At 37.8% G+C, this 22,970-nt stretch overlaps 1 protein-coding gene across 1 annotated transcript in view; it reads left to right on the plus strand.

The window, feature by feature from the left end:
• TTN (titin) overlaps positions 1–22,970 on the plus strand; it is a 333,475-nt gene that overhangs the window by 242,350 nt on the left and 68,155 nt on the right. Inside the window, 30 exon segments of the mRNA XM_042444851.1 lie at positions 48–350; positions 463–837; positions 935–1,237; positions 2,913–3,212; positions 3,305–3,601; positions 3,692–3,976; positions 4,071–4,364; positions 5,312–5,611; positions 6,169–6,477; positions 6,562–6,752; positions 8,372–8,801; positions 9,062–9,370; positions 11,375–11,523; positions 11,608–11,637; positions 11,743–11,872; positions 11,979–12,278; positions 12,366–12,683; positions 12,793–13,089; positions 13,191–13,490; positions 14,609–14,923; positions 15,042–15,190; positions 16,731–16,881; positions 16,978–17,259; positions 17,368–17,670; positions 17,788–18,090; positions 18,199–18,480; positions 19,995–20,294; positions 20,419–20,721; positions 20,837–21,145; positions 21,225–21,506. Coding sequence (XP_042300785.1) covers positions 48–350; positions 463–837; positions 935–1,237; positions 2,913–3,212; positions 3,305–3,601; positions 3,692–3,976; positions 4,071–4,364; positions 5,312–5,611; positions 6,169–6,477; positions 6,562–6,752; positions 8,372–8,801; positions 9,062–9,370; positions 11,375–11,523; positions 11,608–11,637; positions 11,743–11,872; positions 11,979–12,278; positions 12,366–12,683; positions 12,793–13,089; positions 13,191–13,490; positions 14,609–14,923; positions 15,042–15,190; positions 16,731–16,881; positions 16,978–17,259; positions 17,368–17,670; positions 17,788–18,090; positions 18,199–18,480; positions 19,995–20,294; positions 20,419–20,721; positions 20,837–21,145; positions 21,225–21,506 — 8,199 coding nt within the window.

Consider the following 22,970-nt stretch of genomic DNA (forward strand, 5'->3'; position numbering starts at 1 on the left):
TGCGTTTTCTTTATGCCTTCTATTTATCTGTACTTTTTAATGTACAGAACGTCCAGATCCACCTGTTGACCTTGAGACTCACAATCCAACATCAAAATCAGTAACCCTGACATGGAAGCCACCATTGTATGATGGAGGAACCAAAATAATGGGCTACGTTCTGGAAAAACTGCCTAAAGGTGGAGAGAAGTGGGAGAGATGCAATGACTTCTTGGTTCCTCTTCAGACTTACACTGTAAAAGATCTTGAAGAAGGCAAAGAATATCAGTTCCGTGTCCGTGCAGAAAATGCTGCTGGTGTCAGTGGACCTTCCAACACCACTCCACTTATAAAAGCTGTGGATCCCACTGGTATGCTTCACACATTTTCCCTCTTTCCTTTTCATTTTTATGTGAGTATATGCATTTAATATGTATACACTAGCATGAAATGTAAGCATAAACAATGGTTTTATTGTTACAGAGGCTCCAAAGGTCTTCCTTGCTGCAAGCTTGCAGGATGGCCTTGAAGTGAAGCAAGGTTCTGATATTCCACTTGAAGCACAAGTTTCAGGATCACCATACCCAGAAATATGTTGGTTATGGAATGATGAAGTTATTAAACCTACAGAAATTAAGAAGAGGGTTACCAAGACGACAAGGAAGAAGAAAGGAGAAGTTGAGGAAGATGAACCTTTCCATTTATCCCTACCAGAGCGTTTGACTATCGATAACAGCAAAAAAGGGGTGTCATTCCTGTCTGTTCGTGACTCGCTCAGACCAGACCATGGCACATATATGATCCGCGTTGAGAATGATCACGGGGTTGCAAAAGCTACATGTGAAGTCAATGTATTAGGTACGTCCTTATTCATAATGTGCTTCACATTTTCCCCTTTAATACTGACAAAGTGACATATGCAAAATTGTACTTATCATTTTTATTTAAAAAACAGATACACCTGGACCACCCGTCAACTTTACCTTTGAAGAAGTTCGAAAAAATTCTATTACTTGCAAGTGGGAACCTCCTCTTGATGATGGCGGAAGTGAAATATTGAATTATGTCTTGGAAAAGAAAGACAACACAAAAGCTGAAATTGGCTGGGTTACTGTGACTTCAACACTTAGGCACTGTAAATTCATTGTACCCAAACTGATTGAAGGAAAAGAATACATCTTTCGTGTGAAAGCTGAGAACAGAGTAGGAGCTGGCCCTCCATGTATTTCAAAACCTGTTGTAGCTAAAGATCCATTTGGTAAGTCTTGAATTTTATCCAAAGTCTACTCCATTTTTGTCTGACATTTCAGTGATAATCATCATCACCATCACTTTATTTTTAAAACTTTATACTTTAATTTGTGGAAACTTTGTTATATCAGTCTCAGATTGATGGTTGTAAAATGTGCCACAGCAAACCTGCATACTTTATACTGTTGCCATGAAACAGCCTCTGACAAGCTATCGGTGTAGGTTGATAGGTATTAGATAGGAGATAATGGTGCACTGATCTGATAAGAACGTAATTGACAAAAAACATGTTCTAAATTTTCCTAGCAAGGTAGATAAAATGAAGGACAATTCATACATATGTACTGTGAAAGAATTACACCTTTTCCCACTCATCTGTGGTCCCTTTCAAACAACTATAGTTATAACACTATGATTCCACTTTTCCTGCCATGGCTGCATTCTACAAAATCCTGGGGTTTGTAGTTTGAGGGAACGCTAGACATCTCTGGCTGAGAATTCTAAATACCCTTCCCTAAACTGCAAATCATAGGATTCCATAGGATGTCACTATGCCATTTAAAGTGGAACCATAGTGCTGTAACTATGTAGTATGAAAGGGCTAGTGTATCCACAAACTCCACCTCTGTTCTACATCACTCTCAGGCAATAAGATCTGTAAAATTCAGGTTTTTTTTTAACAGAGAAATGCTTACTTGTGGACTGCAGGGAAGTGAATTGGGCTCCATTAGTCTGTGCGCTTTCCAAGGGCCAATATATATACTAGTATGTATAAAGGGCCCAGATTGGATTGCAACAATGGTAGTAAGGGAACCAACCATTTACCCAATCTAGCTCATGCCCACTCCTTTACCATCCCATTTTCACCCTGAGTAATAATTACAATTATATTTATTAATTCTGTACTACGAATTCTGTCACTTGCTGTCATTCTGACCCCACATGAAAATGTGGTTGCCCACTAAACCTTAGGGGGACAAATTGGTTTCACACCAATCCTCACATGTACATGGTTTTAAACTATTTTAATCAGTTTTAATCACTCTATTTAAACTTGTTAAATTGTTTGATGTGTTTTTAGCCTTTTAAAACTATTTTTATTGCTGACATTGTTTTAAATTAGTCAGATTAGTATTAGTCTATGCCATGCTGGGATCTTTAGATAGAGGGCAGGGTATAAATATTTAAACCAAAAAGTAAGCAAATAAATATTCACAAATAACTAGGAATAGGTGCTATAGGAATTGATGGTACTGGCTTTCAAGCAATCTTGAATAATATTATGCTGCAAACTTCAGCTGAACTCGCAAAGTAAAGATGTGGCAGGAGAGAATATTTGAAATTATCAAATATATTCCTTGATAATGCAAGTGATCTCTGCATCTATCAAATTAAATTTTATATCTATATAATTTGGCATGATCTGCTAAAATCCTAGGAGCCAGCATGGTGTAGTGGTTTGGGTGCAGGACTAAGACTAGGATTTCAATTCCTGCTTGGCCATGGAAACCTACTTAGGCAAGTCACACTCTCTCAGCCTCAAAGGAAGCAAAGGCAAACCCCCTCGGAAAATATCTTGCCAAAAAATCCCCATGACAGGTTTTCTGGGGAGCCATAAATCAGAAATGATCTGAAGGCACGCAATAGTAACAACTAAAATCTGCATATTTCCTTTTTGATAGGTCCTCCTGATGCACCTGATAAGCCTCAAATAGAAGAACCTTCCGGCAATAGTATGTTGGTTAAATGGAATGAACCTAAAGACAATGGTAGCCCCATTTTGGGATACTGGATTGAAAAGCGTGAAATTAATGGAACTCACTGGGCTCGCGTGAATAAAGATCGTGTGAATGCCTTGGAGTCAAGGGTTGAAGGACTACTGGAAGGACTAACTTACGTTTTCAGAGTCTGTGCTGAAAATGCAGCTGGCCCTGGCAAATTCAGTCCCCCATCAGACCCTAAAATTGCACAAGATCCAATATGTAAGTTATAGAATGTGAGATATAAGCAATCAGTGTAAGAAAGACAGTTTCTTATGTCTGTTCATTCTAAATACTGTGTTTGCTTTCTTTAGTGCCACCTGGTCCACCTATTCCAAGAATTACTGATACAAGTTCTACAACTATTGACATAGAATGGGATGCTCCACTATACAACGGGGGTGGTGACATCACTGGTTACTTTATTTACAAGCAGTTTATTGGCTCAAATGAATGGTCACGTTGCAATGACAAAGCTATTAAGGTGCGAAGCTATATAGTTAAAGGAATTAGAGAAGGTGCAGATTACAAACTTCGTGTTACTGCTGTTAATATTGCTGGAGAAGGACCTCCTGGAGAAACAGAGCCTGTGACAGTTGCAGAACCTCAAGGTACTGTGATTATTCCATTTAAAAAAATGTAATATGAAATAATTCATGAGGTGATTAATTAATCAATGTACTCTCTTTTTCTCTATACAGAGCCTCCCACTGTTGAACTGGATATCTCTGTCAAAGCTGGTGTTCAGATACTGGCAGGTCAAACCCTTACACTTCCTGCTGTTGTGACTGGACGTCCTAAACCTACAATTGAATGGACATTAGAGGATGGGGAAATTGACAAGGAACGCGCTGTGATTGAAAATGTTGGCACTTCGTCTGTCCTGACAATAAAAAATGCACTCAGAAAAGACCATGGAAGATATGTGATTACTGCAACTAATGAGAGTGGTTCAAAATTTGCTGCAACCAGAGCTGAAATATTTGGTAAGAAATATGACATATAGCGAAATTAATGGAGGGAAAATACTTATATTTCTTGAATACTTGAATTAAATGTCATGTCTCATGTCTTTTCCAGACGTTCCTGGACCAGTTACTGACCTACATCCTGTAGTGGTGAATAGAAAGATGTGTCTTCTTAATTGGGACGATCCCAAAGATGATGGAGGAAGTGAGATCATTGGCTTCCTGGTAGAAAGGAAGGATGCCAAAATGCATACATGGAGATTAGCTGTAGACACAGATAGATCTAAGTGTGATATTACAGGTCTTGTCGAAGGGCAAGAATACAAATTCCGTGTATTTGCCAAGAACAAGTTTGGGTGTGGACCACCTGTTGAATTGGGACCACTCCTTGCTGTTGATCCCAAAGGTAAAGTTTTGTTTTTATTAACCATGAAAGCACTTCTGGTTAGATTATTCATCTTTCAGTGCCAAATGTAAGACTAATACAGAAAAATATTTTTCATATTTTTTTGCAATTATAACTATCCTTTTAAAAAAGATTTTTTTTCATAAGCTGGACTTGGGGCCTATCCATTCCAGAAGACTTCCAGTACCAAGAGAACTAACTTAGCATGCCTTGGGGCTAGGGTAATTATTTGTGGTCTGAATGATACCGTATATACTGAACTATACGTCGATTTCATATATAAGTCGAGGACAAGTGTTGGGGCTGAAATTATGGGTTTTGCTATCACCTGTGGATAAGTTGAGGATAAAATTTAGGGGCACATAGCAACAGATCTAAAGGATGAAGCAAAGCAAAACAGTACCAAATAACTTACAAAACTCCAGCAGACATAACTCTTTGTGCTAACTCTTACGACTGGATGAATGAGAGAGTAGAGGGGGTCGGTGCTTTATATATTATACTCTTGCTTTTTACCAGGAGATGGTTCCTTCTTTTAAATAAGAGTTAAGATATGGTACTTAAATTGTCCTATGGATAAGTCGACTCAGGTTTTTTGGGGTCAATTTTGGACCTAAATTTCTAGATTTATACGTGAGTGTATATAGTAGATTGAGCTCTAGCTGCTTCGACACAAATAGCTCAAACCAAGCCAGTAACTGTTTCAGAAAAAATGCCCATAGTACTTTGTATATGTTCCTTCAAGTGTCTGCTCACTGATATATTTAAAGTGTGCATAATAAAGAAGAGTCTTGTTTCACTACAAAATGAAAAAAGATATAAACCAGATAAATAAAATCATAATTTAAGCATTATGCTGTACTACATAAATGTATCATAAGAAGGCAAACTTTCCAGTAATATCTGTATGTATTAAATGTGACTGTATACCTTTCTTGTCACAACAGGTCCTCCAACTTCACCTGAGAGGTTTATGTACACAGAGAGAACAAAATCATCAGTAACACTAGACTGGAAGCCCCCTCGTAATGATGGTGGCAGCCCCATCATTGGTTATATTGTTGACAAGAGAAGGCATGACTCACCTGAATTTGAAAGGGTCAATAAGAGACTTTGCCCGACCACATCACTCCTTGTTGACAATCTTGCTGAACTGCATATGTATGAATTCCGAGTCAGGGCAGTCAATGAGATTGGAGAAAGTGAACCGTCACTCCCTCTTAATGTAGTTATACAAGATGATGAAGGTGGGTCTCTTTTAAAAACCTTCTAAGCTATAATTAAAATGTTTGCTGGTCTTCCTTGGTGTTATGCTATCCAAATCTACATTTAATGGGATCAGCTGAAGACTGTAGTCAGGTCTGGTATCCAACCTTTCAGTTAGTTTGGGTCCCTCCCAAGCTCTTTGAATTTCTGCATTGACATCCTGAACATTTTTGTGGCAGTTTGGGCCAATCAGAAAACTTTGTTTGTTTGTTTTTCCAGAAAATTGCTGTATTGTGTCCATTTTGGATGGAACTAAGTGTGAAATAATTTTTACAAATTGTAAATGCTGCCAGTCATAACAATTTTATTATTTGACTCTGTCTCAAGAGTTATAGAGTAATACAGTTTAACAGTGATGCAGAACAATAATTCAGTTAATTAATTATCAGATTAATAAAAATATTAGCAAATAATTGACATCAACCCTGGGAATGCTGGGTAAAAATCATAATTTCTCTATAAGAGTGTAAATCAGATTTGTTTACTATAGGTTCTCTTGTATTTTAACCAACTAACTTTATACTCATTTTTTTTCCAGAACCTCCCACAGTGACATTGCGCCTGACTGTTAGGGGAGATACTATCAAGGTAATGGCAGGACAACCAGTCAACATTCCTGCGGAAGTGACAGGTCTTCCAATGCCAAAGATTGAATGGTCCAAAGATGATGTTATTATTGACAAATCAACAGATGCCCGCAAGATCACCAAAAAGGAAGAATCTAGAACAGAGGCAAAAACTGAACTCAGCATGCCTGCAGCAGTTAGGGAAGATAAAGGCACATATACAGTCACAGCTTCCAATCGTCTTGGCACAGCATTCCGCAATGTTCATGTTGAAGTATTTGGTAAGTGTATGACATTGCTTAAATTATAAAAGTTTTCTTTATTACTCTCAAGAGGATGTTAATATTGAAACTGGTTTTATTTAGATCGTCCTTCTCCACCAAGAAACCTTACCGTTTCTGATATTAAAGCTGAATCTTGCTGCTTAACTTGGGATGCCCCACTTGATAACGGTGGAAGTGAGATAACTCACTACATTCTTGAGAAACGTGATGCCAGTAGGAAGAAAACTGAATGGGAAGAAGTATCAAGCACTGTGGTGGACAGACGATATGGGGTAAAGTTTCCATCGTTATGTACAGTCTTTGATTGAAAATGACAAATGTGTAGTTACCTAGATTGATGTTACAATGCCCATTGTCTACATTTTTTTCAATATTTTCTCATAGTACCCTGAACATCAATCTTAACCTGATACAATTCAAAGATATAGAAGCAGTATGTAGAGAGATCTGGTAGCACCTTTGAGACTAACTGAAATAAAGAGGTTGGCAGCATGAGCTCATACACTTCAGTCTACCTCAGATAATATATGCATTTGAGGAAGTAGACTGAAGTCTACGAAAGTTCATGCTGCCAACTTCTTTCTTTCGGTTAGTCTCAAAGGTGCTAGAAGATCTCTCTACATACTTAGCTTAACCTGTTCCCATTAGTCTATATACTCAAAAATAGTGGTATCCAGAACTACTGTATATACTTGACTATAAGCTGAGAAATTTGTGCACAAAAATTGACCCAAAAACAGGACCCATTTATACATGGGTCAATAGGTGACAGATGAGCTGAGGAGGAGAGAGAAAGGTGGGGTGTTGCCCCTGAAGCCTCTCCTGAAGCCCACTGTCTTCCATGGGAATAGCCGAGCTAATCGACAGGTCATGGCAGAATCCTAAAATCTGACCTCGACTTATATATGAGGTCGATTTATAGTTGAGTATATACGGTATACATAGTACTCCAGATGACCGTTTTAAAAGGAATTTCATGTCTATGCCATGGTTTTATGACAAGCTAAAATGTTTTATGTAATAATAACAGAAACAGTAAATTAATATCGAATGTTAATCTGACTTTTTACAGTTGATTTATTTCTGAATAATATAAAATGGTTTCTGAGATTAGCTTATAGGGAGAGTTGGTAACATAGGGCCCACCAAATGCTATTCAATTCCAAATTCATCAGCTGTAGAAAGCATAGCAAATTATGAGGGAAAATGGGAGAATTATTGAGGAACCCAATTTGGTTAACATACCACAGGACTGTAAAACAATGGAGATTATCGCACAGGCTTTATCTCATTGTTTTCTCAACGGGATAAACACATGTTTAGCTTTAAAGATGGGTCTTACCACATTCTCCCATCTGCAGCCCATATGTAACCCGTGCTTGTCTCATGGCTTTTCAAGCATGGGATTTTCCTGTGCTTGAAAAGCTGCAGGATAAACCCAGGTTGCAGAAGGGCTGCAGATGGGCTGCAGACAGGAAAGTCTTTAAAGTTAAATGCGTGTTTATCCTGTTAGGAAAATGATGGGATAAAAGCCCATGCCATAATCTCCAGTATCAGAATGAAACAGATGTGTGGAATTTCCTAGCATTTGCTATAACAGAGATCATAATTTTTGTAAGGACTGCTCTTGTAAATAGCAATATGCAGCATTTGTACTAAATATGAAGATAATTTTGTTTGCTCTTGTACACATTCATTTACATTTTGCATTTTAACAAATGGAAGGGGCACTGTATTGAAGAATTGGCAAACACCTGCTTCTTTAACAATTTTGAGTATTTAAAAAAATGCATGTTGCTCTGGGGTAGATTAACTCTATCACGTAGCTTTGGGTTTGCTGTCTTGAAGATCAGCTCTTTTTAATATTTCATCTTTTTGTTTTACTTTTCAGGTCTATAAACTTACTACAAATGGACAGTATCAGTTTAGAGTTAGGGCCGTGAACAGATATGGAACAAGTGATGAATGCCTTTCAGAGAAAGTGGTTATCAAAGATCCTTATGGTCTTCCTGGACCACCTGGAAAACCAAAGGTTATAGACCACACTAGGTCATCAATGCTTGTAACATGGACCCCTCCTCTAGACAATGGTGGAGCTGCAATTACAGGCTATTGGCTAGAGAAGAAAGAAGAAGGAGGTGTCTACTGGTCACGCGTCAACAGAGCTCCAGTAACAAAACCAGCTGTAAAAGGACTGGAATTCAATGTATTGCGTTTGATTGAAGGTGTAAAATATCAGTTCAGAGCTATGGCTATAAATATTGCTGGAATTGGTCCTCCCAGTGAACCATCAGATCTTTTTGAAGCGGCAGATCCAATCTGTAAGTATAATGTGTGTATAAGAAAAAATCAATAGTAAATGACCCAACAACCAGGCTCTGACACGTTCTTGCACAACTCTTAAACTGGAAAGTGTTTCTCTGATATCAGTGCATAAATTTGGCATTTGAGCACTACTATTTAATTAGTAAATTTTCCTTGTTATCTTAGCATTTATTTGATTGGAGATTGTGTACTTGCTATATGCATACATTAGAATATACATGGACATAATCCTAATTCAGAATATTTTGCTCAATAGTTCCTCCTGGTGCACCATCATGCCCAGATGTCAAAGACAGAACCAAGTCAACCATATCTCTTGCATGGAAACCTCCACAAAAAGATGGTGGCAGTCCTATTAAAGGATATATTGTTGAAATGCAAGAAGAAGGTACTTTGGATTGGAAGAACGTGAATGAGCCAGACAAGCTGTTCCCTACCTGCGAATGTGTTGTACCCAACCTGAAAGAGCTCAGAAAGTACAGATTTAGAGTAAAGGCAGTAAATGCTGCAGGGGAGTCTGAGCCAAGTCTGGCTACTTCAGAAATACAATGCAAGGAAATTCAAGGTAAGGAATCCTAGAAATAAGCCCTCCTGCTGTAGTAGTCAAACTTTCTACCTCCAAGGTCTCTTTGAGAGACCTGAAAATACAGGCATTGGTTGCCATAGTGAAAACTTGAGCTAACTCCTTTAACTCTTGGATTTGTAAGTGTTATATTTTATGTTGGTAGTGGTTAGGGCATTGTGAAATTATATGACTTATTGTATTATGTATTTTACTATCTTTTATTGTAACCTGCCTTGATCTGCAGGGAGATGTGGGGTAAAAATTATTATTATTATTATTATTATTATTATTATTATTATTATTATTATTAATGGTTGTTTAGTATAGGGAATTTCAGCAGATATTGCCTGTTTCACAACCAGCAACCAAGCAACACCTGGTGAAATTCCCTCCCTCCTGTACAGGTTTTTTTTTTTTTAGTGGACAGAGCTGTGAAGAACAGGCAGGGGTTAGGGAATTATGTTTAATTTGTGTCGTGATTTTATGATTGTTACCCACCTTGATCATTCAGGAAGGGGCGGGGCTATAAATTATTATTATTATTATTATTATTATTATTATTATTATTATTATTATTATTATTATTATTGGCTAGCAACAGCCAGTCAGGAGTCAGCTGGCAGCAGTCAATAGAATCTCATCAGGTTACAGGATAAATAGTCTGTTGCTGGCAGTTGTAAGTCAGATAGGGTTCAGTTGCTTTGGCAAGTCCAGAGAGTGACAGTTTAGTGAAAGGTCTAGAGAGGAATAGGGTTGAAGTCTAGGAGTGAGGGACTTAAAACCCATAGAGAACTCCAAGCGAAGGAGTTAACATAGGGAAATATTCTGTGGGATAGAGGTAGCCGGAGAGGCAGGCTCATTAATTAGGTTCAGGGAAAGTGAGCCAGAAGAAGGACTGTGTGAGGGTCCTTGGAAGCAGTAATGTTTATAACAAAGTTGAATCTAAGAAAGTAAAATCTCCAAATGAAACAAGTAACATAAATACATGAAGAAACTAATAATAATAATAATAATAATAATAATAATAATAATAATAATGTATTTATATTCCGCCTTTATTCACACATATTTAAATATCTCTTGTTTGAAACATCTACTTAGTAAGGTTTTGTTATTATTTCATTAAAAGCTTGTCTGTCAGTGTTGTGTGTGTGTGTGTGTGTGTGTATCCATGCTACTGATATAAGATGTTTTAAAACAACGATTTTAAAAAAGAGTCTGTGTCAATTTGGTGGCGTGAAGCAATAGGAAAGATCCTTTGGAGTACCATAATAAGACTGTAGTTGGGTGAGAGCAGAGTCTCACCATCACAAGAGCCACAAACAAAATGGCAGCAAATGCAGGCATAATTTGAGGTAATCAGCTGGCAACGATACCATTTTCTATTGTTATCTACTCCCACTTCAGAGATTGCTAAATTCTTTGTTATTGGTAGTCCGCAATAAAGTCTCAAAAACATTGTGAAGAAAAATAAAAAGGTATTTTTTTAAAAAAAAACAGAAATTATGAGAACTGAAATGCAGAAATTGTTGCTTAACATATTACAATTGCAAAGTTCAAAGGAATCAATTTGTTAAATTCATCTTCAGATGCTCTCTTGCGTGTCCACCTGTCATGTGGGATTAGGCAGATGGAAACCAAATAAAAGGGGCCTTCTCAGCGGTGGCACTTACTTATAGAATTACCTCCTTGTAGAGGTCCATCTATTGCAAATGTTATTGTTGGTTTGATGCCAGCAAATACGTTAATCTCACAGGCTTTAAATATATTGTTATTTTAATATGTTGTGATTTATTATAAATTATGCTGATTTGATATTTATCTTATTCTAATAAACTACTGTATAAGCACTTCAAATGGGTGAAATTTAAAGCTTTTAAATCAATCAGTCAAACAATTAGTCAATCATTATTCAGATACTGCATTTACTTCACAAGAATAATCAGTTAGATGAATTATGTTGATAGCTATGTTAATTTTGGTTATATTATTTTTATCTTGCAGAAGAGCCAGAAATATTTATTGATGTCGGAGCACAAGATTTCCTCTCTTGCAGAAATGGCACAACAATCAGAATTCCAGCAGTTATTAAAGGCCGTCCAGTTCCTAAAACAACTTGGGAGTTTGAAGGAGAAGCAAAGAAAACTGCAAAGGTTAGTAATGAAAAAAAAGAATGTTTTGTCTATAACAAAATCTATTTAATTTCCTAATATTTACTTTTTTCCCTCTCTTTATAGGATGGACATAATATACCTGAAGATGCTGTGGTAAGAAATAGTTTGTATTTGAATTCACTTGGTTTTGTACTGCTAACATCTTAAAATTAATTTTCAGTTCTTATTTCTAAGTAAGCTTTTGTTTATTTTGTGCAGGTGGAATCAACTGATACTACTTCAGTTATTACGATCCCTGAATGTAACAGAGGTCATTCTGGAAAATATAGCATTACAGCAAAGAATAAAGCAGGGCAGAAAACTGTAAATATCAGAGTGAATGTCCTCGGTAAGATTAATAAATCTTTTTTTTTTTTTTTGGCACCAGTTCAACAATATTGTCATTTAAAGATAGTTATATAATAATGCTTCCATTGTGTTTTGCCAATTAATAGATGTTCCAGGCCCACCAAAAGACCTGAAAGTAAGTGATATAACAAGATGCAACTGTAAGCTTTCGTGGAAAATGCCAGACAATGATGGAGGAGACAGAATCAGAAATTATATTATTGAGAAAAGAACAGTTGAAGGGAAAGCCTGGACAAAAGTTAATGCAAATTGTGCTGGCACATCATTAATTATTCCTGATCTCATAGCTGGGCAACAGTATTTCTTCCGTGTACGTGCAGAAAACCGCTTTGGAGTTGGACCCCCAGCAGATACCATTCAAAGGACCACAGCAAGGGATCCAATCCGTGAGTTAAATCAAAATGGAACAATTACTTTTACTAAATATGCTATAATCTAGATGAGCACTTACTCTACTTCATTTGTTTTTAAAGATCCTCCTGACCCACCTATCAAACTCAAGATTGGCCTTGTAACTAAGAACACAGTAAGCTTGACATGGAAACCTCCAAAGAATGATGGCGGTGCTCCTGTAACACATTATAATATTGAGTGCCTTCGCTGGGATCGTACAGGTGAAGGAAAGGAAGCCTGGCGACAGTGCAATAGACGTGATGTGGAAGAAACAAAGTTTACAGTTGAAGACCTTAAAGAAGGCGATGAATATGAATTCAGGGTGAAAGCAGTAAATGAAGCAGGTCCAAGCAGACCATCAGCTACTGTTGGGCCAATTGTTGTGAAAGATCAGACATGTAAGTGCTGAAAGTAATTAATAATTGTACTATAAAATACAACTGAATGAATTGTGAGCCCCATGTTCTTGGTACTGGCACAATAATTTTTCCTTCTTTTGGCTTGCAGGCCCTCCAGCTATTGAACTCAAAGAGTTTATGGAAGTAGAAGAAGGAACAGATATTAACATTGTAGCTAAAATAAAGGGTGTGCCCTTCCCTACCCTTACTTGGGTTAAAGCTGTGCCCAAGAAGCCTGAGGACAAATTGCCGGTGCTGTATGACCAACATGTCAATAAGATTGTAGGTGAAGACTCTTGTACTTTAGTGATACAGCAGTCTCGCAGAAAGGATACAGGTCTCTACACCATAACTGCAGTCAACAATTTTGGAACAGATTCGAAGGAGATGAGGCTGAATGTTCTGGGTAAATATTAATAGCTTTTTGCTTTGACAACTGAGTTTACTGTTTGGAACATGAAGCTGAAGATTAACATCATCTAACATTTAATAAAATTTATTTTTCAGGTCGACCTGGACCACCAGAAGGGCCCATTAAATTTGAATCTATTTCAGCTGATCACATGACATTGTCTTGGCTTCCTCCTAAAGATGATGGTGGCTCTAAAATAACTAACTATGTTATTGAAAAACGGGAAGCAAACAGAAGGACCTGGGTCCCTGTTACCAATGAACCCAAGGAATGCATCTTCACAGTACCAAAACTGCTGGAAGGCCATGAATATGTGTTCCGCATAATGGCACAGAACAAATATGGCATTGGAGAACCTCTTGATAGTGAACCCGAAACAGCAAGAAATCTTTTCAGTAAGCATATAATTGTCTTAAATATCACCTGTTTTGTCAAAACAGAATGTAAGGCAGAGTGTATGGAATGGGATTAATTATTAAGATATGTGAAGTCGAAGGCTTTCACGGCCAGCATCAATAGTTTTTGTGGGCTTTTCAGGCTATGAGGCCATGTTCTAGAAGAGTTTGTTCCTAACTTTTCACCAGCAGCTGTGGCTGGCATCTTCAGAGAATGCTGGCATGGAAGAGAGTGGTGTATATATACTGTTGATTGAGAGCAAGCGGTAAACTCCTGCGGCCGTGAGAGGGTCTCGCCTGTCCTTCGCTGATCGGTTTTCTTGATCATTGTAGACCATTTGGAGGTTGTGTTTCCTTATCACTTTCCCTATTCTGTCTGTGACTCCTTTGATGTATGGTAAAAATACTTTCCCTTTGGGTGGTTGTTTGTCTTCACTCCTATGGGTTTTTCTGGGTCTGACAGCCCTTCTGATGTCTGAGCTGGAGTTGTCTAATCTCTGAGCTGCACTCAGCAAAGAACAAGAGAGACCACTCTCTCTTCCATGCCAACATTCTCTGAAGATGCCAGCCACAGATGCTGGTGAAACGTCAGGTATAAACTCTTCTAGAGCATGGCGTCATAGCCTGAAAAACCCACAGAAACTATTATTAAGATAGCTAGAAGTTAAAATGAGAGGAAAATACCTTCACTTTTATATGGTTAAAATATCTATAGTAATTTTAATAGCCATTCATAAATATACCTTCTGTGTTTAACTCTCATTCAATTTTATGTTAAACACATGATTTTAGATAACATGGACAGATGTCAATTTGTAACTTCATTGTATACCATTTTGGATGGCATTTAATACAACTTTCTAGGTGTTAACAATGAGGAAGGAAGCTAGGAAGAAAGTGGAGTATATACAGAAGTGAAGAAGCAGTCTACTGTAGTCACAGTGAGCTACAACATTCAAAGCAAAGGATCAGTTTGGGATGCCTATTACATTTATAATGAAAGACTGAGGAAAATAGGGTCTAAAAAAAGCTACAGTGTAGTATACTATGCATAAATAAGCAACATTAAGTAAAGCTTTTGGTATTTTGCTTAACAATCTGTCTGTTATTTTCTCTAGCTGTTCCTGGAATTTGTGATAAACCAACAGTTAGCAGTGTCACACATGACTCAATGACTGTCAATTGGGAGGAACCAGAATACGATGGAGGCTCTCCTGTGACAGGTTATTGGCTGGAGCGCAAAGAGACTACAGGAAAGAGATGGACAAGGGTTAACCGTGATCCTATTAAACCTATGACACTGGGAGTTTCCTACAAAGTAACAGGCCTTATTGAAGGTTCTGATTATCAGTTCCGTGTGTATGCCATTAATGCTGCTGGTGTGGGACCACCAAGCTTGCCATCTGATCCAATAACAGCAAGAGATCCTATTGGTAAATATTTGAATTTATTTATTTTTCCAGTGTGATAAAAAATGCCAAAAGGCAGTACAGAAATGTTTTATTACAAATAGAAATTCTGATGACAAAACAACTGGGTTATATTTTTCAGCACCACCTGGTCCTCCAATTCCAAAAGTTACTGACTGGACAAAATCATCAGTTGACCTTGAATGGGTTCCACCATTAAAAGATGGGGGCTCTAAAGTCACTGGTTACATTGTTGAATACAAAGAAGAAGGAAAAGAAGAATGGGAAAAGGTTGGTAAAACACATGAACACATAACACATGAACATTTGTTTAACAAGTTATGCCAGGGCTTGATAACCAAGAAAGGAATAACAAGGCATGGAATGAATCATTAAAAGAGATTCAACTTATCAGTGTGCATTAGCAGCAGCAAACTACCCACTACTCACCTTCCCGTCAGGTGACAAGTTCACTGGTGACAGGAATAGGAAATGGAGCAAGGCATAAAGTAGATGGAAGATGGAAGGAATGGGAGAAACTGGAAAGCATTTATATCTGACAAGCAGTCTGATAAGGTATTGTGATAAAGTTGAAATGGAGGAAAGAGAAACCCATGCCTGGGACAGATGAGCAGGGAAAAGTGGCTCGAAACACTGCTGTCTGCATGGTCTACTTCCAAGGCAGGCCGAATGCACATGGCTTGACTGCACAGCACGGCATCAAGCTCCACCGCTGGTTTTGTTTTGTTTTGTTTTGTTTTTTGGCTCACCACAATGCATGTACACCATCACACAAACAAGTACCTCCCATGTTTGCCCAAATGCCATCCCATTGGAACAGCCACACAATTGCATGTGTGATGCTCCGCCCGTACAGGGCATCAGAGCATCAGTGTGTGAGTGATGTATTGGCAAAGCACATCATGGAGGCCTCCCCACATGCCCCCTTCACCCCCCTTCACCCATGCCCCATTGTTGGACTGTCTGGTTTATGTTTATTGTAATTACATCCATTGGAGTTGTCGCACTTTCATTTCTTTGCTTTGCTGCAGCCCCACACTCACATCAGGGCATTTATATGCAGGGGCAAAGATGCACATTTTCCACATTAAGCTGGACTATCCCAGGTTCTGTTTGCTCTGGTTTTTAGCCCCGGAGTGCAGCTTCAGTCTGGTTTTTGCCCGCTTTGGAGGCGTGCACCATCTGATCATCCCACCTTCAGAGTGGCGAGAAAACACTTTATTTTGTCCATCGGTTTCACCACAAGAGAAGGAAAGATGGAATACCAACAGCATTATAATATTTTTCAAAATAGTTACAACATTATTTGGTAAAATGTTGGGAGTTAATAATATTACTTTTTCCATTTTCTGATCTAGAGACAACAGCCACTGTTGCTTTCTTAAGTACCATTTCATATTCCTATACTGCTGTTTTGTTACATATTATAAAACAGTAATAACAGAATATTCTGTAGTACACTGAAGGCAAAAATTGTTTTCACTGGAAACATATCAGCACATAAGGTTCTTCCCAAAGATCTTTCTTTCCTCTGGACATACTGAGGAAGCACTGCATTTACAATAGAGTTTGACTTAAAGGAGTAAATGTTTGATCTGCTGATGTTACAGTTTCATAGACACAGGTGTAGTTAGTCTAGCTGCTGTCATACATTTTCCGGTCTCACAACTCCACAGTGTCTTGTTGTACTAGGCAATTGTGATTCTATAAAACCTGTCTTGTTTCATTCTGATGTGTCCATTTTGGAACATCGGACATGAATTCATAATTTTTGTATATTAGGTAACTCACAAATATTTTGCACTTTCAGGCAAAAGATAAAGAAATAAGAGGAACCAAGTTTGTTGTCGCAGGATTAAAAGAAGGCGGTTTCTACAGATTTAGAGTCAGAGCAATAAATGCTGCTGGCATTGGAGAGCCTGGAGAAGTTACTGAAGTAATTGAAATAAAGGACAGAATAGGTACTTCTCTTTCTTTCCTGTGTGGTTAAAAGGACAAAATTAAAACAAGCCGATGAACAGAAACCTATTTATAAAACCAATTGTTCCTCTCTACAGTTGCTCCTGACCTTCACTTGGATGCCCACGTGAAAGACAGAATTGTTGTTCATGCTGGTGGAGTGATCCGCATCATAGCTTATGTCTCAGGAAAACCACCTCCAGCAATTTCCTGGACTAAGGATGAAAGAGGTCTGCCAGAAGAAGCCAAAATTGAAGAAACTGCTATTAGTTCTTCTATGGTCGTAAAGAACTGCAAGAGAAGTCACCAAGGCATCTACACTCTTCTTGCCAAAAATGCAGGAGGAGAAAGAAAGAAGGCTATCATAGTTGATGTGCTTGGTAAGCAGGAAAAGTCAAACATCAGTGATATATTTTATGTAGCTCTGAAGTAGGCCAAAATAAAATTTCATCTTGAATGCTTTATCGTAATGTTATTTCTTTTCACAGATGTACCAGGTCCAGTTGGTATTCCATTCCTTACTGAAAACCTGACCAATGACTCTTGCAAGCTTACCTGGTTTTCTCCTGAAGATGATGGTGGCTCAGCTATCACCAACTACATTATTGAAAAGCGTGAAGCAGATCACAGAGCTTGGACACCAGTAACCTACACAGTCACCAGACAGAATGCTACTGTTCAGGGGCTGATTGAGGGCAAAGCATATTTCTTCCGAATTGCTGCTGAGAATATCATTGGCATGGGTCCATTTGTAGAAACAACCAAAGAACTTTTGATCAGAGAACCAATAAGTACGCATTTTTGTTTATCATAACTAATTAACAGAAAAATATGGCTAAGCAAATAGTTATACTTGACACAACAGTCATACAAAATGTTCTTACCATGCTGTATGTGTGTGTTTCCAGCTGTGCCAGAGAGGCCTGAGGATCTTGAAGTAAAAGCCGTAACAAAGGACTCTGTTACACTGACCTGGAACCCACCAAAGTATAATGGAGGATCTGATATCACTATGTATGTTTTGGAAAGCCGTCTTATTGGGAAAGAGAAATTCTCTAGAGTTACAAAAGAGAAAATGCTTGACAGGAAATACACAGTTGAAGGACTAAAAGAAGGTGACACTTATGAGTATCGTGTCAGTGCTTGTAACATTGTGGGACAAGGCAAGCCATCATTCTGTACAAAGCCCATCACATGCAAAGATGAAATTGGTATGTTTCATTGATGTGAACAACAACAAAAAACCTGAAATACATTTGCTTTCTGACTTTTTATTGCCATGGCTAACTTTTTTTTCTTCTTATCCAACACTATTTTAGCTCCTCCACAACTTGAACTTGATATCAGGGAGAAGCTCACTGTCCGTGTAGGAGAAGCTTTCAGTCTAACTGGCCGTTACTCAGGCAAACCAGCACCAAAGATTACTTGGCTTAAAGATGACATTACAGTGAAAGAAGACAAAAGGACAAAGATCCAAACTACTCCAGCAACTATTTGTCTAGGGATATTAAAATCTACCCGTGAAGACTCAGGCAAATATTGTGTTGTTGTAGAAAACAGTTCAGGATCAAGAAAAGGCTTCTGTCAAGTGACTGTAGTCGGTAAGTGCTATTACACTATGGTAATATATTTTTTACTGTGAAGTATAAATTAGAGCAAAATAGGATGCTATGTCACATCACAAATTTAACATTATAACCTAATGTGTACCTTGGGGAATCTGTGTGGAACCCAGATTACTTCTAAATAAAACCTAAATCCCATATGGCTGTAAGTTCATGTTTTAAAAGTAATATGTACTGAAGAATGTCCTGACCATGTCCCTCCAAGTCCTTATCATCCAAAACTGTCAAGCAAGACCAATAGATTGGCTCCAGCATGGATTAAGGGGGTGAAAGAATGCAGTGAGTAAAAATGAGTAGTGCTAATAAAATTCCTCCCTACACAAATCAGGCTCCAACCTAATGGTATTTACACTATTAATCTTAGTCCTTTTATTTTGCAGTGGTACAACTGGTCACTCTTTACACAGAAACAGCAAAGACAGAATAGCTGTTAGAATAATGCTCAATCTTATGTTATAGAGCAATATTAGAAATCAGCATGTTACACTAGCACTACAGGAATATTGCTCTAGATTGATGTTTTCCAAACTTCTAATAGCTGGAGCATGGCTCAGATGTATACATGAGAACACATACTTTTAGAATATATAAAAGTCAAAATGACTTCCCCTCAGAAGAACCCCCTCTTTTTGCAGAATTTAAATTTCTAAGAACGTTTTTCCTCAGGGCAAGCAATTCTCTGTTTCTGGATTGGGAGAGTTTGAATGCACCAGTCACAACCAGCCATAGCAGAATTCCCTAATAGCAGCTCTGTGAAAGGGCAGAACACTTACTTGTTTAGGATCTGGGGGGCGGGGGGAGTCTTCTCAGAGTGTGGATGCCTGACAGTGCTCCCATCACTGACAAGATTTAAGTGCAGAGGTCCAGGGTCACCCACACTTTGTAGACTGAGCAGAAAGGTCTCAGAATGCACCAGAATTAAATTACCACATTGGTCCAGAGTCTGAAATTACTACCCACATCACTACTGCTTTGAATTAAGGTATTTAGTTGTTTAGTTAATTCATTTCTCATGGCACATAGTTTATTTTGCTGTGCACAATTTGAGAACTGCTATTCTCAATGCAGACCACAGAACAATGTGCCTGAGCAAATATATGGAATAGGAGAACGTAAGCCTTTTTGTGCCCCTGGACTCCATCTGAGCTATTTAGTAGTGGATTTAATTCCAGATGTATAACTCCCAAATTATGAAGGCATATAATATCTTTTCATTAAAATAACACAATACAACTGATCAATATTTGTGAAATGATAAATCCTGATAATTTGTGTGTGGGGAGAGATACGTTTTATTTGCTATGAATAAACAAACTGCAGCTTTTTAGTAATGACAATTTATACTGTGTCATCAACTTCATTTTGTATTATCTGTCACAAGTTCTTAGCTGTATGTAATGGTCTACATCTGCTACATATGTTTCCTAAGGCTCTAAATCAGTTGATTTTTTTTCTTAAACAGCATAAACCTTTGTTTTGCTTTTAACCAGACCGTCCTCAGCCTCCAGTTGGGCCAGTTATATTTGATGAAGTACATAAAGATCATTTTGTTATCTCCTGGAAACCTCCCTTGGATGACGGTGGCAGTCCAATTACAAATTACATTATTGAGAAGAGAGATGTAAACAGAGATGTCTGGATGCCAGTCACATCAGCCAGTGTCAAAACAACATGCAAAGTCCCTAAATTGCTTGAGGGAAGAGAATATGTTGTAAGAATTTATGCTGAAAATCTGTATGGCATGAGTGATCCTCTAGAATCTGATGAAATGAAGGCCAAAGATCGTTTCAGTATGTTGTTTATTCATCCATTCATTTTAATTATTAGCTGCCACATTTCTCCTTTTCCTGTATTTTCATATTCCTATTTTAAAAATGAAGCTGATATAAAACTTTAAAATGTTTTTCCCCCCAGGTGTTCCTGATGCACCAGATCAACCAATCATTAAGGGTGTGACCAAAAATTCTGCATTAGTTACCTGGAACAGGCCACGTGATGGAGGAAAGCCAATAACCAATTACATACTTGAAAAGAAGGAAACAATGTCTAATAGATGGGGAAGAGTCACCAGAGATGTTATTTACCCAGATACGCAGTTTAGGGTAACAGATCTTCTTGAAGGCTGTGAATATGAATTCCGAGTTTCAGCAGAAAATGAAATTGGCGTTGGGGATCCTAGCCCACCATCGAAACCAATCTTTGCTAAAGATCCAATTGGTATATTCTTAGATATCTTATCTTGTGCTGTTGTATTAGTAATATTAGTAATATTAACTTACAGCAGTTATTATCATTTTCAAATTTGTTATCCCTCTTCATCTTTTTTTAACAGTAAAACCAAGTCCACCAATTAATCCTGAAGCAGTGGATAAAACTAAAAATTCAGTTGATTTGTCCTGGCAACCACCACGTCATGATGGAGGTGGCAAGATTATAGGCTATCTTATTGAGTACCAAAAGGTTGGAGATGAGGAATGGAAAAAAGCCAACCATACAGCTGATTCCTGCCCTAACACAAAATTCAATGTTATTGGCCTTACTGAAGGTACCAACTATAAATTCAGAGTCTTTGCCGTCAATGCAGCAGGAGAATCAGAGCCAGCTTATGTTCGTGACCCAGTGGAAGTGAAGGACAGACTTGGTAAGCAGAATATGCTACTCACTTTGTCTTTAAAGGGCAAAAAGGACAAGTTTTTTTAAAATGCAATTTCATTTTTCAGAGCCTCCTGATTTAATCCTGGATGCTAATATGGCACGAGAACAACATGTCAAAGCTGGAGATACACTGAGACTCAGTGCAGTCATTAAAGGCATCCCATTCCCAAAGGTGACTTGGAAGAAGGAAGATAAGGAAGTTTCTACAAAAGCAGACATTGAAGTTACAGGAGTTGGCAGTAAACTGGAAATTCGTAATGCTGCCCATGAAGATGGAGGGATTTACTCCCTGACTGTGGAGAATCCAGCTGGATCAAAGACTGTCTCAGTAAAAGTTGTTGTGCTGGGTAATTAGTAACATTATTTTAACAATTTTATTGAAAAACAAAATACACCAAGTGCAAACAATTGAAACCCTTTTAACTGTATAACTGAAGCAGAAAGGAACATATATTCAAAATATTTGGGGGGGGTTATAAAAAGAAATGTAGAATAATATAATACTTGAACAAAACTTTAAAATTCAAAAATATATTTAAAAAAACAAAAATACAATAAAATAAAATTCAGACTGTATAGAACGTATTTCCAGGGCCATGGCTATAAAACCTTACTAAACCATAGCATGGACAATCAAGCAGATTAATTAAAAACACAAAATAGATGGGTTTTGAAAACCTTTTCAAATATTGAAAGAGATAGTTGTGGATCTGTTGGGAGGGAATTCCATAAAACTGAGGCCCTACTAAGAAGATCCTGTCCCTTGTGCCTATCAAATCTATTTGTCTTAAAGGTGGACCAATTTCTGCATTTTTAATCATCACCCATCCTTGGGGGAGAGGGTCTTTTGTAAATATTTAGAACTATTTTCAGAATATTTGAGGAAACAATAACTTTCTCAAAATGCTTGTTGGCTTACTTTCACTGAGACTGGCATGCAACAATGAAACTTTTAGTGAAAGTCCATTTTAAAAAGATTTTGGCAAAAATCCAATATTGGTAGTGGTGTTGTATCACCAGTGTAACATGATTTTCTTTTGCCCTCTCCACTCAAAAAAAATAGCCCATTGCTCAAAAACTAGCTCTGGTGGGTTTCTTCACCCTCAACAGTAGATTTTTTGGGGAGCAAGGCTGCTGCAACAGGGAGGGAAGATGCTTCTCTCCACTCCCACCCCCCACTGCTTCCTTTTTCTGATGGAAACAGACAGCAGATCTCTCCCATTGGGTTTAGACTAATTTCTCTTTCTTTGAGCAGAAGTCTTGCATTCTTCCAATTTTTGGAATGTATTTACTTAAGATTAACCTTTTAATTTTGATCTTTGTGAAAAGTCCTTAAAAAGTAACAATTTCTCCAAATTTGGGGGATTACATGCGCAGCTTTTCCAAATAGCTTCTCCCTGGTTTATATTCACCACAGGTGACCTTATTCCTTCTTTCCGAAGTTTAGGAGAATTCGGGGATCTATACATTTCATCACACTTCAGAGAATATAGGCATAGTCTGTGGAGAGTTTTCCTTCTCTCAGATTAATAATCTCTGAAATTCTCATACATACATACTTTAGTTTATGAAAATCTGCTAAGGAGTGTTCTTGAGTCTGCAAAGGGAAATGATTTATGATATATGTCAACTTTAATTTTTCTAATTTATCTGAAAAATAGTTTCAAATTAGTGTTCTCCATTTATCCACTTTCTTCATCCTCTACAAGTATTAAGTTTACTCTTAAGAAAAGCCTGTATTTTGCAGGAAGGAAATCTGACATAAGCCTCAGTTCAATAACCCCATAGCACAGAGTAAAGAACAACATGAG

Source organism: Sceloporus undulatus, chromosome 1 (genome assembly GCF_019175285.1).
Source record: "Sceloporus undulatus isolate JIND9_A2432 ecotype Alabama chromosome 1, SceUnd_v1.1, whole genome shotgun sequence".
NCBI lineage: Eukaryota > Metazoa > Chordata > Lepidosauria > Squamata > Phrynosomatidae > Sceloporus > Sceloporus undulatus.